This window comes from Juglans regia, chromosome 5 (assembly GCF_001411555.2).
Source record: "Juglans regia cultivar Chandler chromosome 5, Walnut 2.0, whole genome shotgun sequence".
In the NCBI taxonomy this organism is placed as follows: domain Eukaryota; kingdom Viridiplantae; phylum Streptophyta; class Magnoliopsida; order Fagales; family Juglandaceae; genus Juglans; species Juglans regia.
The window spans coordinates 11455540-11476933 of record NC_049905.1 but is presented as its reverse complement, the minus strand read 5'-3'; the positions used below and the strand labels follow the sequence as shown (position 1 = coordinate 11476933).

The 21394-nt window shown below is 36.7% G+C and overlaps 1 protein-coding gene across 4 annotated transcripts; it reads left to right on the top strand.

Annotated features, from left to right (window-relative positions):
* Positions 1–16058: 16058 nt before the first annotated feature.
* Positions 16059–21029, top strand: LOC109021620. Of its 4 annotated transcripts, none has more exons than XM_035690108.1 (10): positions 16059–16391; positions 16539–16589; positions 17420–17536; positions 18017–18463; positions 18782–19218; positions 19368–19467; positions 19674–19733; positions 19868–19957; positions 20065–20166; positions 20411–21029. In XM_035690108.1, exons 1-10 carry the CDS (start codon positions 16344–16346, stop codon positions 20717–20719), a joined length of 1761 nt encoding a protein of 586 aa, XP_035546001.1. In that variant the 5' UTR covers positions 16059–16343; the 3' UTR covers positions 20720–21029. The 4 variants fall into 4 exon arrangements, with proteins under 4 accessions (XP_035546001.1, XP_018859821.1, XP_018859820.1 ...); XM_019004276.2 differs by having other exon boundaries at positions 20044–20166; XM_019004275.2 differs by having other exon boundaries at positions 20041–20166.
* The last annotated feature ends 365 nt before the right edge of the window (positions 21030–21394 follow it).

Sequence of the window (21394 nt, the reverse complement as noted above, 5' to 3'; positions counted from 1 at the left end):
GCCCGTCCTTGTGGTGGGACTTTTTCCAAAATATTTTTATAAAAGGATGACGGGAATTACCGTCCTATTTAAAACTTTTTACTTGCATACCCAGGGTGTGAGACTCCACGTTTATAAATAAAATGTGTTTTGATAATAAAATAGGGTTACAGCGGAAAATATAAATCTTATAATAAAAAGACCTCTCGTACGTTTAAAACTCGTGCCTAGACTTCCATGCTCTTCCCCATGGGTCATGTCCATCCCGATCATGCAGTTCCTGTGGGGGGAAGGGACATGCATAAAAATTAAAATGAGTCGAAGACTTGTAAGTATTACTTCATATAGTTAAAATATAACAACATAGGTTTTCATTCATACATTCATCACTCGTACATACTATTACGTGCATGCATACGTGCTTACGTGCGTTCGTTTGAAAACTTCACTGGACGGGATTTTTCTCTTTTAAACATGGGCATCCTTTTTGTAAAACGTTTCTCCCGCCAGTGTCTTCATTTCTTCAAAAGTGAGTGCATGTTTACATGCATACGTGCGTTCTTTTGAAAACTTCACTGACGGGGCTTTTCTTTTTAAAAGGCTTTCCTTTCTTTAAAACGTGTCCCCCGTCAGTGCCTTCATTTCTTAAAGGTTCATGCGTTTGTGCGTTCGTACATGCATGCATACATCCATTCGTTCTTATCGCTTTCATAGGCCAGTACACACTGTTACGCCCCGTGTGTTTGGGGTTAGCAGTCTTCCTTTGGACCCGGATTCCGCCTGTGACCACGGGTTGGGAACCCCTTTTCATAGGGGGCAGCACTGGGTGAACTTCCAGTACTACTTACCCAACATTGCAATCTGCTCATTCATCAGTACCCTTTTATTCATGTCATGTGGCCGTTACGTGTCTTCATACGTTCATGCTTTCATTTCTTTCTTTCTTGCTTTTCATTCATTGGTTCATGACAGCTCGAAAGCACTGGAGCTTTCATTCAGTTCGTTCTTTCATTTGACGGTCCTTTGTTTTCATGAGAAAACGTTTCTTTTCGTGAGAAAATATCGTTTGGGGCGTAAGCCCGAAAATGATTTTTTCGTCTTTCAGTTCATTTCAGTTCTATCATTTCTTTAACAGTTCGTTCGTGGAAAACTTCATTTAAGAACATACATGGGCTTAAACGTCAGCTTTCGTGGCATCCATAAGCGTCACATTGAACGTCGTCAATCATGGCATCCACGAGCGTTACCTCGTGGCGCACATGAGAGCGTCGGTTCGTAGGATTCACAAAAGCATCCGCTTTCATGCCTTTCATGCATCTTCATCAGTTTATGGATTTTCTTAGAAAATACATACAATAGATATAGCGTATAGTCATCCATTCACATGCGTACAATTAATACTTTAGTTGCGTAAACAGGGGCTGCCAAGGAGGGGCCGTACATATTTATACCTTTGAACACTTAGCATTTTCTTTCTTAAAACGTCTTTAGTCTTTTCTTAAAGCGTCATAAAGGAAAAACTTTCGTTTTCATTTTCTTTTATCTTATAAAGACTCTAGAAGAGTATGAACGTAACACTTACCTGGACTCCATGCTATTTGCATGTCATTCAGTCCATTCATGTGCTTGTCAGATGGCAACGTACATGCATACACATAACCTTAGCATCATTCTCTGTCTAATGCATAAGTAACTTAAACTATAAATAGAACTACGCTATACTTAGAATACTCTCCTTCTATCTCGTGCACTTACGTGCCCTTCACTATGTTAAACCCTTCGGGGACCACTTACGGTCACCACAACTTCTAACTCAAAGTCTTGTCTCGAGTGCTCATCCACTAAAGTGAACTCATTATTCATCTTAGGATTAAGACACTAAGACATTCGTCTTACTCTTCTTACAACCACATTCGACGCATGATTCCGACCGATAGAATCACACATCTCAATCCTAACGATGCATCCATCACTACCTTCATGCATCTTAGCCCCTACTAAATCCTCATTCCCATCCATAGAAGCACACGGCTCTAAGCCAACTCTGAGGCTCAAGCACCGTGTAACTGTACTTAAGACAGATTATCCATTACATATGGTGAATCCGTCCGACACATGTGTCTAACCAGATTACACATGTACCTTACCCCTTTATCACCTAAGATCAACATATATAACAGGTTGATCACCTGCTCGTAGGGACAAGGGCCATACTCCAATACCAATCTTCTCTTAACCCGGCTAGCATGACTCTTCACGCTACTCGTCGCTTTTGACAGTTCATCCCAACACTTAACACGATAAGACTTCATTCACAACTACGCCTTATATCACGTCACATAGCTCGAGATTGCTTCAGAGCTACACTGTGACCTTGTCGCGTTACCCAACATTCAGCTACGTCAACTCCTGACTCATCACGAGTACGGTTCCTCACGTACTCCCATCACATCGTGACATCTCATCACGTTCCCGTTACGCCATTTCTATACTTTAACACTTCACCCATCATAAGCATGACTTCCAATAACCACGTCACCTAGTGACGTTGCCCAGTCATGCTTCTGCTGCGTACTCTTACACTTGTTCCACTACTTCGCCCATCACAAGCACGACTGTCAGTAGTCATGTCACTTAGTGACATTCCTCAGTCATGCTTTCGCTGCGCACTCTTATACTTATTCTGCTACTTTGCGCATACTCCTAGCCATAAGTCCATCACAGTGACACTTGTCACCTCAGACTACAGGCTATGCCATAACTATTTCGGAACACTGTTCCACAGTTCCCGACACTATTCATCACGTTCCACGCCCATCAAACACAGAACCATCCTTATCTCTATGACACGCCATACGGAGTGTCGCTGCCACGTGGAGTACATTCCACGTATACTCCCCTCATACATACCACATCACCACTATGGCATACCTGCCATATGATACTTCACTCCATCACATGGAGTACGTTCCACTCGTACTCCCTTTACATATGCTCCATCACCACTATGGCATACCCGCCATATGGTGCATCACTATATCACATGGAGTACACTCCCCGTATACTCCCTTTATACACACTACGACACATCACCATTATAGCATCCCTGTCATATGGTGCATCACTCCACCACATAGAGTACATTCCACATGTACTCCCCACATATATACCACATCACCACTATGGCAGATATGCCATATGGTACATCACTCCATCACATGTAGTACGTTCCACCCGTACTCCCTTTACATACGCTCCATCACCACTATGGCATACCCGCCATATGGTGCATCACTATATCACATGGAGTACACTCCTTGTGTACTCCATCCACATGCATTACGCCACATCACCATAATGGCATATCCGCCACATGGTGCGTCACTCCACTACATAGAGTACATTCCACATGTACTCCTCACATATACAACACGCCACATCACCATTATGGCCTACCCGCCATATGATGCGTCACTCCACTACATGGAATACACTCTACATATATTCCATGCACGTTACGCCACATCACCACTATGGCATACACGCCATATGGTGCATCGTCCACCACATAGAGTACATTCCACATGTACTCCTTTTACATGCACTACGCCACTGAGTACACACCACTTGTACTCATCCCGTTCCACAATACGCCAGGAGGGTATATTTTACATATACTCTCATTGTCTCACATTATGCCACACATAAAGTACACCCAGCGTGTACTATTCCCATTCCACATATACCACGCCACCTCACCACTATGGCACATCCGTCATACGAAGTACATTCCACATATACCCTACCCCACATAGTGTACACTCATCGTGTACTCTTCCCATTCCATATACACTACGCCGCCATTACAATACAATCCACAACACTACACAACACACTTTTCAATTACGCCCAATACTTCACAGTACACTACACGGCACAATGCACTCACATACAACACAGATAAGCCCCAACACTTCACTACCCAGAATGCCCAACACTTCATCATACAACACCACATCCACGATATCACAACTCCATTAATACTAACAGCACAGTCCACAACCTAGTCAACTAATCAATATCTAACATAATTAACGAGAGATAGAGGGTTATACCATCAACGGGATAACTCGTGCGTTGCTCGTTGACCGTCATAGCTGATGATATCGGAAGAGTCGTACGTGGCGGCTAACTCACGTACGGTGACTGTTTAGGTGTTTGGATAGCTAGGTGTGGTCTTGTAAGGGTTCGTGGTGGCCTTGTGATGATGGCAAAGAGCATAACACGGCGGATCTAGCCGTGTATAGTGGCGGCCAACCACGCGCAGTGGCTGTCCATCACGTGCAGTGATTACCCACCACATAAAGTGATGGTTTGGACCTAGGGCTTGGCTAGGGAGGTGCGGTGAATCTCGTGGTGGCATCGAGGTGGCGCCACGGTGGCGGATCTGGCCATACCGTGGAGGAGAAGCCGTGGGAGAGAGAGAGAGTGTGCTCTCGTGGGTGGTAGATCGGGGCCAAGGGAGGTCGGGTTGGCTTGGTGGCGGCCTGAGGAGGCTGATGGTGGTGGCTACCAGCCGTGGGTGGCGGTGCATGGTGTGCAACCCGTGCATGCATGAGGGGGAGACCGTGAGGTGGAGGAGGGGGTTTCTGGCCATGGGTCACGTGGAGGATCTCGGGAAGGAGCCATGGTGTTGCTAGGTGGCCGTGGGTGCTGCGCACAGCAGCGCTAGAGGGTCTCCTTGTGCCTGCGTGTGTGCGACGGAGGGAAGGTGGCTACATGGGAGAGGCCAAGCTCGCAGGGGAGTGGTGGCCGATGGTAGAGGAAGCTGCCGAGGGAGTGGTGGCATTGGAGGGCGGTGCACGACGGCGCTACGTGCACTATGCCCATACGGGCTGTGCAGTTCCGAAATGGAGAAAGGGAGAGCGTGGGAGAGGGGGCCAATGGTGCCGGTGGTGAGAGCTGGTGGTGCACGGCGGCGCCGAGCTGAGGCCTTAAGCCATTTGGCGTGGAGGGAAGCTACGTACATTGTATGCTGGGGAGAGGGAGAAGAGAGAGGGTTATGGGGAAATGAGAGGGAAAGAGAGGGGGTCTAGGTATTTAATCCAGTCCCTTCATATGGGGATCTACTCAACGGTCTAACGATGATGAATTAAAATACTGATTTGAAAATGCGTAAACGTTAACTTAATTAAAAGCACTTAGATGAATTAAGGTAAATATTATTTTAAACTAACTTTAGTTTATAAAATAATATTCTTCATCATTAATAAAATGATGAAGTCTCACTTAACATATTTAAAAGGATTAAACCATTTAATTAATAAAAGTTCTCAACATAATTTAAATCTCATAATATCTTAAATAATTGAAATCATTTAATAATAATATTAAAATGATTTCCGGCAATTATAATATTTTTAGAGCTCTTCAAAAATATTATGATTGTCGTATTTAAGATCAAATTTTAATTCAATAACAATGGAAATACTCCTTATAAATATTTCCAGCATATTTAAAACATTGGGCGTGCCCTAGAAGTCACACGATATCATTCGAGACACGCCATCATGGTTCGGCACGCATAAAGTGGCTCGTAGTCGCTAGATAGAAGGGCAGATGATCACATAATCTCTGCTTTCGAGATTTGCTTACGTCCTAAAGAAGAACAGACGTCAGAAAGAGAGAAGCATACGTAAGAAGAAGGAGCTGGGTATTACACGAGCAGAATCCATACAGAGAGGTTCGCTCGTATTGCGCTCACTCAATGCTCGAGCAGAACTCATCCAGAGAGGTTCGCTCGAAGTACACTTGATGTGGCGCTCGAGCAGAACTCTTCTAGAGAGGTTCACTCGATGTGCGCTCGACTCAGCGCTCGAGCGGAACCCATACAGAGAGGTTCACTCAAAGTTCACTCGACGTAGTGCTCGAGAAAAACTATTCCAGAGAGGGTTGCTCGACATCTCGCTTGAGCTAATGTTCGAAACAACGTGCGCTCAACTTGCGCTCGACACCTCGCTCGAGCCAACAGAGCAAAAATCATAGGTGTTATGTTCTTGATTCTCTTGCACATTTTATCAAACACATTGCATGCATACAACACAACTTACAAACACAACATACAATTCATCAAACACATTTCCTTACTACAAATTTACAAAACCAATTTACAAGAATCACAACAAAATACCAATTGATAAGAGACCTCGAGTAGAAAAGTAAATTGCTTGAATTAAATTTAGGACTCGGAACCCCTTACTCTCACCGTAGGTGGGAGCTGAACAGAGGAGCAACGACGAACGGCACTGAGACGCAAGAGAGAAGGGACGCGAGACGGCTTCACTGGTTCAGACTTCAGATGGACTCCGTGAGACGCGAGAGAAAAGAGAGAAGGAAGACCGAAGAAGGGGGGTCCTATGTTTTGGACCCCCTAGTGTGATCAAAATGATACTGTTCCATATTAAGTGGAACGGTGCCGTTTAATTTAAAAACAAAAACCCAGCTGTAAAACTTTAAAAAAAAATTGGAGTCGGAGCTGGAATCGGAGCGGATGTCAGACGGAGTCAGAAATTTTGAAATTTTGCACAGCCCTAACCATAGGTATTACTTGTAAACTTTTTAAACCACATGTACCAGATACGATACTGACTGCCATGATCTCGGTGTTTACCACCCTGCGAAATGCTTTGATTAATCAGAAAAGAAATTAATTTGGTCATTGGTTAGGTTGGCGGCTGCCACCATTAGCAATGGTTGGGGACCTCCGAAAAATTTCGACAATGAACTCGGAGTCGGGGAAGCTGGGTTCGACTATGGAATGGTCAAATCCGGCCATTCTGGGCTGTTTTGGCCAGTCTGATGCTAAAAGGGTGGTCTGTCACCACCTTAGCACCAAAGGTGGTGGCAGTCCATCTTATTAAATTTTTTTAATATTTGAAACTAAAAGGATTAAGAGTACTGCTACAGACCATTTGAAACTTACTGCTTAGATGATCATCTTTATGTGACACCACTAAATAATTCCACGAGATTTATTAAAGATTAAAAAAAACACAAAAAAATATATTCAAACCAAAAAGGTATTCGAAAATACAAAAAGAGAAAGACTAAAATTTTAGATTCAATCTATCCCTTTTGTGTTTGTATTTTTAATTTTTTTAATAAACCATGTGACATTTGAATGCTAAGTTTGATATGGCTAAGTAGCATTATTCAATGGTTAAAATCTTATATGGGTAAATCTATCTTACCATCTAATATCATCCATATTGAGATGACCAGATTTTTTCCTAAATCTTAGTAAAAAGTCATGTAGCCCCATTTTAACTACTCATTTTTCCAAAACATCTTATGGCCGATTCCCTATTATTTCTCTATTCTATTAAAATAATCTTTTTATATTATTTTTTCTCTCACTTCTATTTATAGTTTTAACTACTTACTCTTGTGTCTTTTTCATTTTTTTTTAACTACTACTCTCTAGCAAATATTTTAAACAAAAATTTAAATTATTTTTTGTGGGCACGATAATATTTCCAAAATTAATACATTTTTAAGAATAATTTAATTTTTTGTCGAAATTTACCTTTTCCAATAGTAATATTTTGTAACGGTTAAATTCTCAACGATAATGCTTTTTGTCATTCTTCTAATGGTAATATTTTTTTTTTCATTTTCCTAATGGTCATATTTTCAAACGTTAATATTTTCGTGTATAAATAAGAGCACTTGCTCTTTCATTGATATCCAAAGCAACCTAAGTTTTATTTAAGATTAAGAGAAAATTTTCATTCTAGGCTCATTCTTCACTTTTGTCTTTAAATGACTTGTTCTTTTTTTTTTTGCGAATTGTTTCTTCACTAATTAGACTATGAAGATTAACTGGAGATAGATGAAGGATCAACATCTACTCACGATGGTACTCATTAACGTCTTAAGTACATTAGACATGATCATATAGATGGGCATGAACGACTATTTTGCAACTATTTGCAAAATCACCAATATATCCCTTGAATCTATTTTGAAGGTGATTTCGTATGAGTCATTCTATTTTTCTTTGTATTCAGCATGAGGTAGAGACTTACGAGCACTACTTCATCCAAAGATGAGATAATGCTAGAAGACTTGGTTTATCTTTCTTGTAAAAGATAAAACCCCTGCACTTATAATACTTACTTATGGAGTAACTGCTGATTTCATGGATGAATACATACGAATTGGAGAAAGCACAACAATAAAGAGCTTGAAAAAAGTTGTGGAAGCAATTGTAAATATTTCTTCTAATGAATATTTGATGTCTTCAAACGCAATTTGCTCAATTTTTCGTTGTTGGTGAACAACGTGAATTCCCAGGGATGCTAGGGAGTATTGATTGCATGCATTGGAAGTGAAAATTTTATCTTTTGTGTGGAAAGGTATGTACTCCAATTATAGTCGTGAACCAACGTCTATTATATTATAATCGGTGGCATTTTATGATCTTTGGATATGACATGCATTTTTTTATTATCCAGTTCTCTTATTGATATTAATGTGCTAGATAGCTTTTATTTTCACTAAGCTCGCCTAATGATGTGCTCTTCCAGTCAATTACTCAATTATTGGTAATGACCACACTATAAGATACTATCTTTCCGATAGTATTTATCCAAAGTGATCAATATTTGTGAAGAAAATCTCATCTCAACAAGGGAACAAGAAGAAATATTTTTTAGCAGCACAAGAATCAACAATAAAGGAGAGCGTGCATTTGTCCTTCAAAAATGCTTTCCAATCATTCATGGGCCAGCTCGAATGCTCAAAATCAGCGATCTAAAAAATATTATAAAAGCATGAGTAATTCTACATAACATGATTATCAAATATGAGTGAGACAATAATGGAGTTCCCAACTTCAAGTATGAACAAATTGATGATAATCTTCCTGAACTGTCGCGCAATCCTACAATTGAACTTATGGAGTTCATTCAATGTCATCATCAAATTAGAAACACTTCAACTCATTATCAGCTCCAACCACACCTAATCAAGCATCAATGGTAATTATATAGCCATATTTAGAAAATTAACCAACTAGTTTAATATCTATTATCAATTTGGTGTTTCCATTCCTATGTACGATTTCAGTTTCCTAATAAAAGTTATCACAACAAGATTTGGGCTAATATTTTGAAATGAGTATCCATAATATCTATTGTAAAGTAATATGTTTCCATACAAACATTATCCTCGATAATATGCATCCAAAAGTCCAATTTTACCATATTGCCAACAAAACAAACATTGTCCAATACCACAGACAATGTCCTCAAATCTATAAAAAATAAAAAAGTTAAGGAGATACATATTAACCAATGCTTTCCATTGGTGAAAATTGTCATGATGATTAAATCAATTACACAACAATGTCACTCCCAACTGTCACTGATTATCTACATTATGTTTTGCCACAATTTTCATTTGACGTTGTTGAAAATATGTGTGTTGTATTTCAGATAAGACAGTGACATCCATCAACATGATCCGCTCGTCCCTTTCTAACCTCTCCCTTTCCGCTTTCTCCTCAACTTTAAGCCGAGCAAATTCAAGTCTTTCCACTTCCAACCTTAACCTCTTGTCCTGCTATCGTATTTTATGCTCCTCCATTTCTCAATCATTATGGCTTTTCTGCTCCATCAAATAGAAATACTCTTTCTCTTGAGTACGTGACCCCTCAATAAGAGTAAACTTCGTCCTGGAGATCTCGACAATGTCCTTAGTTGGCCTAGTTGGGACCTTCAGTTTTGCTTTCTCCGCTTTCTTTCCCATTGGCCTCTCTAAGTCAAAAACATCATTGTCAAGAACATGCTCCTCCTCAACATCATTTACTGAATTTAGAACAACAAAGGTATGTGTTGGGGTCAGCGACATCGTGAATTTTCACTCTGGACCATCCTTGGAGCAACACTCAACCCATTTTGGTTGGTCCTTCAACAAATTCCAACAATGTTCGAATGAAAATTGAATTTTCTCGAGTGATTGGTACATAAGCTTCGCTTTGTTAACCTTGTAAAATACAAAAAAAAAAAAGGAAATAATTAGTGTATTTATCCAAAATTTTATAAAACAATGTGTATAAGAGCTTGAAAGTAGAGGATGATATACCTTGTCTTGTTCGGTGATACCACTTTGATTTAACCGTTCTACTCTGGCTTGCTTCACACAAAATCTATTAGTCGTCTTTTGAATCGCCGGCCATTGATGCATTGAGGATCCACTGGTTCGCTCTATTGTACTTTGTTTATACTTATTGAAGTATAAAAATATTTTCTACCAAAGTTGGGGTGTTTTTAATCGGTCTCTTGGATTGCATCTAAGCTAGTGTTTAGCTATGCCGAAACAAGTAGTTTGTCCTCCTCTTGTTTGAAGTTGGCATCCCATTGTGATTTTTTCATGGTAAGAATCTCTACTTTGGGTGGGGGTGGAGAGTCTTCCACTAACACTAGCGTGTGTTGAATTTGACTCAAGAAAGTGTGGTCAATGTTAGGATTCTGATTTAGGAGGTTCGTGAAGAACATATTTATATACCCTTGTGAGTTTATCTTTATAAAATCGTAGGCAATAAAAAAATTTAGACATGTTAGAAACTCAAAATCAATGTGAAAAGCATTTTGTAAACTGGTTCAGGAAAATAATAGTAACATAAAGGAAGAGGCAAGAACTTTTAGTTGCAATAATCAGTTGCTAATATTGTGGGTCTTCACACATATATTGGCCATCCGAGTTACCCTGCCATGAAGTTTGTATCAATCTCCCTTGTCTCCACTCAAGTTTTCCATCATCATAGTCGAAGGGGAAATAAAACCAAGTAAGCAAACAAAGCACAACAATGATTCAATGAAGCTAAGAAAGCACAAACCATAAGTCCAAAAAAGGTTAGAAGGCACAAAATAATGCATAAAACAGATTATAGCAAATGATTTTGGGGCTGCCAACATAGGTGGATGGGGCTACTACATGGAATAACATGGGCCAAGCCCCCTTGCACACCGAACCAATTAAGCTAAGAAAGCAGAAACCAAAGTTCAAAATAGGTTATAGCACATGATTTTGGGGCTGCCAACATAGGTGGATGAGGTTGCCACATGGACCAACAAGGGGCAAGCCCCTTTGCACAGCTAACCAATTAAGCCAAGAAAGCACAAACCAAAGTCCAAAACAGATTATAAGGCACAAAACAATGCACACAATAGGTTATAACACATAATTTTGAGGCTGCCACATGAACCAACAAGGGCCAAGCCCCCTTGCACACCCAATCAATTAAGCCAAAAAAGTACAAACCAAAGTAAAAAACAAGTTATAACATATGGTAATTGGGCTGCCAACACAGGTGGATGCGGTTGCCACATCAACCAACAAGGGCTAGGCCCCATTACACGCTCAAATAATTAAGCCACGAAAGCATAAAATAGAGTCCAAAATAGGTTATAAGTCAATAAAATTGGGCCTCACAAGATCGAATGGTTGCAAATCCTGGTTGCCTTTGTGAAAATTTTACAATAAAGATGGTCATCCGAGTTACCTTGCCATACCGATCGATAAGCATTCACAAATAATGTTAACATTACACTCGCAACTTGCAATCCTACCATCATCACAGTCTCATCACATTACAAATATAACCACAACAACAACCCGTGCATATAAATCCCAAAAGATGCAAGCAAGAATGCACTAACTCAAGAACAAATCAATTAATAGTAGAGTGACTGCCTGAAATCACAAAGCACAAATCAGTGATATCTAAAATCCAGTGATAAGTTTACAACAACATATCACAAAACACAAATCTTAGAAATCAAAAAGCAAAAAGCACAAAGCACAAACCATAAACCACAAATCTCAGAAATCACAACCAACCAACAACCGAGATCAACACATTACACAAAGTACAAATCACAGAATCTGTACAACAGAAATCAAAGAAAATGAAAATCTGTCAAAGCCCCAAAACATGAGCATCAAAGCTCTACAACTCAAAGATGGAATAATCGAATAAGAGACCCAATAGTAACCAAATTTGTACAAATCAAAGCTATACAACTCAGAGAGCCAATATCATTGCTATAAAATCGAATGGTAAACAAGCCCAATAATAGCAATGTACAAAATGATCGGAGGAGTTGCCGGATGGGGACACGAAGGACAGAAATCCAGAGTATTCCAATGTGAGAGAGAGAGAGAGTGTGTGTGTGTGTGTGTGTGTGTGTGGATGTGTGCGTGTGTGGAGAAACTTATCGAAGAAGATTAGGGGTGTAACCGGTCCGGTTTGATCCGATTTTGGACAAACTTTGGGACCGAACCGGTATGCACCGGTTTTGCATTTTCAAAAACTGATTCCGCACCAGTTACCCTCTAAAACCGGTACTTCTAGTTTTACCAATTACAGTCCGGTTCGATCCGATTTTTCGATTTTAATATACTAAATTATATATATTATATAATATATATAATAGTATATTATAGCATATAATACTGTAGTGATAATATTTTGTAATATATTATAATTATATTATAGACTATAGTGATATATTATGGTATATTATAGTATATTATAATATATAACGATATAGTATTAGTATAACAATTAATACAATAGAATATAGTGATATAAGATTTTAAAATTTAATATTATATTAATTAGTAATTTATCATATAATATAAAACTATTTTATATATAATTAGATATTATATATAAAAATCATATACAATATAAAAAATTATAATATATATATGAACCGGTCCGGTTCTAATTTTTTTGTCCGATCTGGTTTTAGAAAAAGAAAAATCGAAACCGGACCGATTTTGACTAGTTTTAAGAAAAATAAAATGGGTACCAGACCAAACCCACCAATTCGGTCCAGTCTAGTTTATCGGTTTACTAATTTTTTGTTTACACCCCTAGAGAAGACGATAAGAGGGGCTGCCAAATGGGGACACGAAAGAGACTCAGAAGCAAATAGGTTGTGAGAGAGAGAAGCTACGCAGAATTAAAGGAATCGAAATGAGAAAATAGGATGCACACTGGCTCTCCAAATATGGGGATCCACGGTAGCATCTCCAAACCCAAATCCTATTTGGGAGAGCTGTATGGAGGATGCATTTCGGGTTTTCTCCAAATATAAACCCTAAATTTTGAAAAAAATGAAGATATAAAAAGCCGGTGGTGAATAATCTAATAGAACATTGGATTGTGTAAAAGGACCTAATGTAAAAGTCATAATTTTATATTTTCTGTATATTACACATTTACAAGCACGCATTCACACAAAATCATCATCGACTAAAGTAATGAAAAAATTAATAAAATATTATTATTTTTAAATAAATATTAAATAATTAGTGCTTGTGCCAATTCACTCTCAATTGTTTTATTATGATTCATGAATAGCCACACAGGATAAAGATTTCGAGTAAGTAACGGTGAATGTACAAATGCTAATAAAAGAGATTCCTTCATCATTGATACATTGTTACTTATTACTTGTTCCTTAATCCTTATTAAAAAAATCTGTACTTCAACTTTACAAGACTCCTCAACAGAAGGTGAACCAGCTTGTATGATCCAGCAATCATGGCTACGTGGAAGACTAATTATTGTAGATTATAAGGCTAAATATATCTTATATTTAGGAAAAATAATATTTATAGTTTTAGAATGTATAAGTCACACACACTCTATTTAAAAAAAAGTAAATAAATATAGAATTGGTCACATGAAAAAATTAATTTTTTAATAATAAATCATACTTTTTTTCAAAGATAATATACGAGATTTGAACATTTTAGAACTCTATTTAACTTTTTATATAGATAGTAATATGGCCCACATGGATAATATAATCAAATTTTCTATCTTTTGATAGAAGGATCCAACATTATGATACAGCTTCATGGTAATCATGGATGGCTTAGAAGATTCATTTTAAAATCCAACCAATTTGCCCCTGGCCTCCAAAATATAAAACAAGATAATTCTCATGTAATCTATTTATTTCTAACTAAAATTGAGAAAAATAATCTTGATTCTTTAAAATTTTTTAAAAATACTCAAAATACTTCAAAAATATGAAAGCTCTTTTTTAACTTCATGTGATATTCTCCATAAAAGTATGAAAAGAATTTTTTGATTCTATTAAAATATAATATTTTGCCTCCAAAAAGATCTAGAAAAGAATTATGCATGCATATCCTTAATAAAATTAGGCAAGATTAATCCAAAAGTTCTAAAAAAATTGAAGATATTCTTAAGTTTTGGAAAACCCAGAATTTTGGCTTTTAAAATATGAATATCCATACATGATATATATGTACAGATATTTAAAATGTGTATTTTCTAAACTATTAATATTTGTTATTATTATACCTAGCTATCTCGATATTTCTTCCTTCAGTTTCTTTTTTTCTCTTTGAAAAAAATACGTGAATAAGAAATATGATGATTTTTCTTTACTTTATTCATATTGAGAATTTTAAGATGATCAATTTTAATTTTGATAAAATTGGTTCAATATAATGAAATTGCATTTATAATATATATATATATATATATATATGTTTTATAATTATAAATATGTATAAATTTGGCCTCCTAAAATACAAAGACTTCAGCACTGCTTATGATTTTCCAAGAATATTTGAACAAACAAAGTTACGGGTGTAACTGGTTCGATTCGGTCCGGTTTTTGACATAGTTTAGAATTGAATCAATATATAACGGTTTTGTGATTTGAAGAACTGATACTGCACCGGTTATACTCTTAAATCCGTACTTTCGATTTTACTGGTTCGATCTGATTTTTCCAGTATAATATATAGTATATAATAATATAGTAATAATATATTGTAGCTAGCATATTATAATATATATTATACTTGTATATTGATAGACTATAGTGATATATTATAGTATATTATAATATATAGTGATATAATATATATTAGTATAACTACTAATACAATAGACTATAGTGATGATATAGAGTTATTTATATAGGATTTTAAAATTTAATATTATATTAATTTGTAATTTATCATATAATACAAAATTATTTTATTATATATAAAAATTATATATAATATAAAAAATATTTTATACAATATAAAAAAACTAATATATATATATATATGAATCGGTCCGGTCCAGTTTACCGGTTCACCGGTTTTTTTTTTCACCCCTAAACAAAGTTGATAGTATTATATTTTTCACATTTTGCTATCATGTTTTGTTCAAATTTCTAATATAGACACCAAACAAGCCCTTAGTACTTGAAGAGATTATAAAACATTAATTCAAATAAACAAGTTTGACTTCCATCCTGACAAAATTACTACAAGAAAACTGCTTATTTGTGGTCAGTTAATTCCAACGAAATTACTATTTACAGTTAAAATGAGTCTGTTTTGGTCACAAATAGTCTTTTCGCCGCAATTAAATAGCCACAAAAGCCTGTTTTTCTTGTAGTATATATATATATATATATATATATATATATATATATATATATATTACTAAATACATTCCATTGAAAAAATGAATAGATAAGATTAAAAGATTGATGAAAAAATCACCTTATTTTTTCACTTAAAACAATCTCATCAATTCATTTTTCAACAGGACGTATATATTCATTAATATTTAAACAGGATCTATTTAAGCCAAACTCCAAAAAAACATTAAATTCATTAATTCAATGAAATATATATTGATAATCTTGCCTCTTCAATTATAAAATAGATAGAAGTAAACAATATATGGTGAATGTACAAATCCTTGTAAAAAAAGATAGATTCCTTCATCAATGATACGTACGCTATAATATAATACTCATTACTTGCTCCTAATGAATAAATAAATCTCTACTTTTAACCTTAGAAGACTCCCCAACAGAAGGCATAACCGCTTTCAAACTACAATTGCAAGCTACGCTAAAACCAAAGCCCACTTCCACTCTTTTCTCTGCATGACCATGTCCCCACAAACCAGACGGTTGACGAAGCCGCCCCCCTTCCATCTCTTGAACTAACCTCATCACCTTGAAAGCTCCATCTCATCTTCTCAAGATTGAAGCTCAAAAAGCCTTTTCCCGGCCAGATCGATTCAAACGTCAACAACAACAACAACCAGTAGTCTCGATATTCATCTCTTCCTTTGCCTCCACGCTAGCTTCCATTCATGATTCTGATCTCCCCACCAACACCTCGATAGAGTAACCAAACCCTGACCAATATCCCATGCTATTTTTAGTGTTTCTTTGAGACGCTAGCTGGGGCTGGCTTGCTGAAGTTTGAGGAGTGCTGTCGTACGTGGAGTTTCGTTCATGGCGAGCCAAAGTGTCATGTTTTCGGTTCAGACGCCGTTGGAGATTGTAAGTATCGTCCGTATAATATTTCGGTTTTTCGGTTGCTGCAGCCTTCACTGTCTACTTCTTTCTATCGATATTTCTTGCTACTTTTGTCTTTCTGTTGTCACGTTTTTCTTCCTCTTGTTAATTTCTAACGTCGAGAATTTACAGAACAATAAGAAACCTGGTGGGCAGCAAGAGAGAAAACAACTTGAAAGAGAGGTATATATGGGATCGGAAAACCATTTATTTCCCTTCAATGCCTATATAACTCTTGGTCTGATTCAAAAATCAAGCATCTTGAAGAATATCGAACGAATAATTTTGCCAACCCAGAAATGTAGACAACGATAGGTGACGATCAGTACTACTCCCCCTATCTGGTTTATGTTCATCTGGTATTAATTAAGCAGTCCAATATTGATGGTTCATATGCAATTGTTATTGTAAAATCTGAGGCATTTATTTCTAACGAATGTTAGAGTTTAGTCTAAGAGATCACTATGAAATGTTGATTTTTCCCTAACCAAGGATCAAGTGAAAGTGGACTAGAAAGTCTCTTCTAGCCAGTCCAGACCAATTAACAAGATGTAGCACACAACCATTCACTAATATTATAGTCTGTTTATCAGATTATATTAAAACCGGTTCAAGCCGCTTCCCTTGATGGGAAATTGATGGGAGTCAAACTTTTGACTCTAGATCCATTTTTTTTCTTATTTTCGTGATGTATATGTTGGCTTTGGAAAGACTATAGGGGACTCTCACCCTCATTAGAACTTATATCCTATAAACCGCTAGTTTATCTATGAATATTTTAGTTGCAGAGAGGAAAAAAAAAATGAATCTTAAATATTTTACTGTACTTGAGGAGAAGTTCTTTTGGTAGAATGCTCAAAAGCAGTTAGGTAATATCATATGGCAAGGGACATGTTAACATAGATATATGGGATATAATCGAGAGCTAGCTTTTATTCGATCTGATCCAGAAATATTGCATTCATGTTGTTGGAGAAAGCTATTTTAAGCTATTCCCATTTAAATGCATGCAGGTCTCTATGCTACAAAAAATGCTGAATCAAGAAGAAATGATGCACGAGATTTTGGATCATGCACATAATCAACATAATGGTTCTGCTATCAGCATCCCTAACTTCCTGCCTCCAAAGGTAAACAGCCATTCATTCAAACACGCAAAAACATGCAACATTTCATCAAGAACGCATGATTAATGAAGCTCCTTGTAGGAGACATGACTTCTGAATACCTCAGTTTGAACATTGAGATAACATTGATACATAGCATCTACTGAGAGTACTCGTCCAGACCTCTCTGTATACAGCATTGCCTTGAAATTCTAAGCTGTCAAAAATTAAATTTTATCTTGTGGGAAAAATATATAGGCTCTCAGACATAGTAATCCTTCAAAATACTATAGTTTTGTGTAATATACCAAGTCCTTTTGACATACATTTTTCTTACCAAATGTTTAAAGTTCATATTATAAAGATGTAGGCTTCTAGGATTTTGTACACAATGGAAACTATATGCCATCTTATATTAAGGTTCCAAAAATGCTTTAAACAAAGTTAATTCATTAAACTTCCTTTAAGGTGTGCTAATAATTGTCTATCATGTTTACTATGTAGATGAAAGAGCTCTTAGCAGAGTTAGCAATGGTTGAGGATGAGATAGCTCGACTAGAAGACCAGATAAGCCAACTTCAAAGCAGTTTGAAACATGAACAAGAGATCATCAAAGATTCGCAATCTAAAGTACAATGGCAACGTGGAAGTCTGAGCCATCCTGATCTTCATCATCCCTCACTCACAACAAAGCCAAACTCCATATACAAAGGTGGCAATGAAATCATGGCCTATGAAACGAAAGCACTGCACTTCATAAGTAAAGCTATAAAAGGCGATTACAGTCTTAATGATTTCACTGTATCTGAGAAATTGGGAAACAGATTTGATGAGCAGAAAGAAAATCTTTTCCAAGAAGCTGCTAAATTTCAGGACAAGGTGGTTCCAAGAAAAAGTGGGATGCTGAAACCATCCTCACCCTTGCGAGATCCTCGACATCCATCACCAAAGGTATACCTCTGCTCATTACTGCCATAATTTGTTTGTTGGTGATCATTTTCTTATATTCATTTAACATCTTGTTAGTAAATAGCAGAATCAAAGATGAGAGAACTATACTAGACTATGGATCTACCTAATTTATTGTATAAATTTTAGATACCAATGATTAAACCATGTAAACTATACTCTTTCTTCTGGGATAACACACTTCATTTTCTGCTTCTGTTTCTATTTTCATTCTATTAACATTGATAACCAGATGGCAACATATTGAGATGTATATAACATGAGGTTACTAAATCTAGATTTCAAATGACTTTGTTTCAGCCAAGAGAACGTAATTCACCAATATTTTCAGACATCCCTCCAAAATCTCTATCGAGTGAAATTCAACTAGAAGATCAGGAAAACCAGCAATGGCAACCCAACTTGCTATCAGAGAGCATCATGAAATGTTTGAACCTCATATATACGAGACTGCTAAGAATATCAAGAGCAATGGAACTGGAGAAGTCAGGCCCCATTTCAAGGTCTATGAACACTTCTTTTAGTTCAAGAAGCTTTAGGGCCGAGACTGGCTTAAAGTCTAGTCTTCTGTTACAAAAGGAATCAAGACAACAAGACCCCTATGGTATCTTCGACATGGAAGAGTCTATCCCCAGGGACATTGGTCCTTACAAGAACTTGGTTATTTTTACGTCAAGCTCTCTCGACCCCAAATCGATATCAAGCTCCAGTTCTATTCCTTTACTAAGAAAGTTGAGGTAGGAATATGCTAAACTCTACATATTGATAACTATTGTATACACAGATTCCTACCTAATATGAGTACCATGCATAAGTTTAGGCATAAATGCAAACACGAAATAAGATGTCATTTTGATCTCCCTTTTGTCTTTGTGGATTAATGCAGCATTTTGTTGAACAGTCTTCAGACAGTGGACTTGAGAATCTTGACAAACCAACAGAAATTAGCATTTTGGATCAACATGTACAATGCTTGTATCATGCATGTATTATGGAAAAAGCCATTCTTCCTTCTCTTTTTCATCTTATTGAAATGGGTTTATCTAGCCTGATGTGCATGTAATCTTGCAATTGCATCAGAGTTGCAGCTGTAGTACTCTGATGTTCAAGTAAGCTTAAGAGCACATCAGGATGCCCTTACACATATTACTTAACTCTATCAAAATTCATCGTAATTACAATTCTGTTTCAGGGATTTCTTCAATATGGAGCGCCTTCTACTCCACACAAATTGCTTGCAATAATGAACAAGGTACGTACATCTCGGAACTCTCTTCAAAGACAAATTTCTCATGATTTTTTTTAAGCAAATTGCATTGATTCCATTGAAAAGGAGTTCTAAGTAATTGCAACTATGCTAGCGAACTATGTATCTTGTGAATACAGGCAACCCTTAACGTAGGAGGCAACATAATAAATGCTCAAGCAATAGAGCATTTTATTTTGAGAAAGGCAGCATCTTCAAGCATGAAAGAGGTAAATTTAACCAAACCCATTTTCTATCCGAGTCATACAGACATGAATATTACTTTTACAATCTCTTGAGAGGTGATTTCTAGAAGGTTTATCGCAAAGGTGAAAAGGATGATGGTAAGGAAGGCATTGTTCGCGAACTTTTCGGAATTGAATCAATGGATCCAAATGTCATATTTGCTCTGTGCTGTGGAACTCGTTCATCTCCTGCTGTAAGTGAAAACTATCATAGTTCATGGCATTTCTCATTCTAACTATCTTATGCTATACACTCTCATCCCGCTCTTATCACATTGCATTGATATGTGTAATGTAATCAATAATCAGATAAACTCATTTTTTTAAAATAATGAATTCAAAGATCATTAGGATAAGAGTGGAATGAAGATATAATATATAGTAATTTTCTTTTCTTAACCTTGACACAGCAAGAAACATCATTAATATCATGTGCAGGTAAGAATATACACAGCTGATGGGGTTGTAGCTGAGTTGGAAAAATCCAAGTTAGACTATTTGCAGGCTTCCATAGTGGTGACTAACACAAAAAGAATAGCATTCCCTGAACTCCTGCTTCAAAATATGCTTGATTTTGCTGTAGACACAGACTCATTTGTGGAGTGGGTTTGCCAACAGTTGCCAACTTCAGGTTCGTTGAGGAAATCAATGGTGGATTGCTTCAGAGGCCATAGCTGTGGCAAGATATCCAACATGGTTGAGAAAATACCTTGTGACCTTGAATTCCAGTATTTGTTGGCAATATAATTAGCTCCAGAGATCATTTTTCCAGCACTTGGTACGTCCTCTGCAACAGAATATGCAGATCAATGAAGTATTTGAGTACTTGGTCACAGCAAGTTTCCTTTCTTTTTACATCATTTTAGCTTTGGTTGACAAATTTCATGGATGGTTTTCTTGTATCTACTTATTAGTGAGTACTGCATGGACTTTCCTAGAGTGATGATGATCATCCTCAATTTTCCAAGATATCAGGAAAATAATGGAATTTTGGTGAAAACACACTTGCATCCTCAAATTAGCACTTCAATGTAAAATCATAACTTGTCGTAAAAGGTTAAAGTGATGAGAAGAGGTAAATTTTATTATTTGTATTATATTCTTAACACTCTTCCTCACATGTGGGCCAGTCTCTTTCTCAATGAGTAGACCCAACACGTGGAATATTTAATTAAGTGGGTAGAGTGTAGAGTCAGGGTTCAAACTCAAGACATCTGCTCTAATATCATATGAAATCACCACTTATCCCAAAAGCTTAACCTGATGGGAAGACGTAGATTTTATTATTTGTATTATACTTTTAACATTCAAATCATATAGAACATTGTCCAGATTTTGACACTAACACGACACAATCTTGAAATTCAAATCTTCATAAAGGTCAGATCTTATGGATAATGCACATACCTTAGGATTAATCAA

Excerpts from the sequence above, each read along its gene's own strand:
- LOC109021620 (XM_019004275.2), top strand. The coding sequence starts at position 16,344 with ATGGCGAGCCAAAGTGTCATGTTTTCGGTTCAGACGCCGTTGGAGATT. Across the intron at positions 19,958-20,040 it reads CATCTTCAAGCATGAAAGAG|AAGGTTTATCGCAAAGGTGA; the intron begins GTAAATTTAACC and ends GGTGATTTCTAG. Across the intron at positions 20,167-20,410 it reads GAACTCGTTCATCTCCTGCT|GTAAGAATATACACAGCTGA; the intron begins GTAAGTGAAAAC and ends TATCATGTGCAG.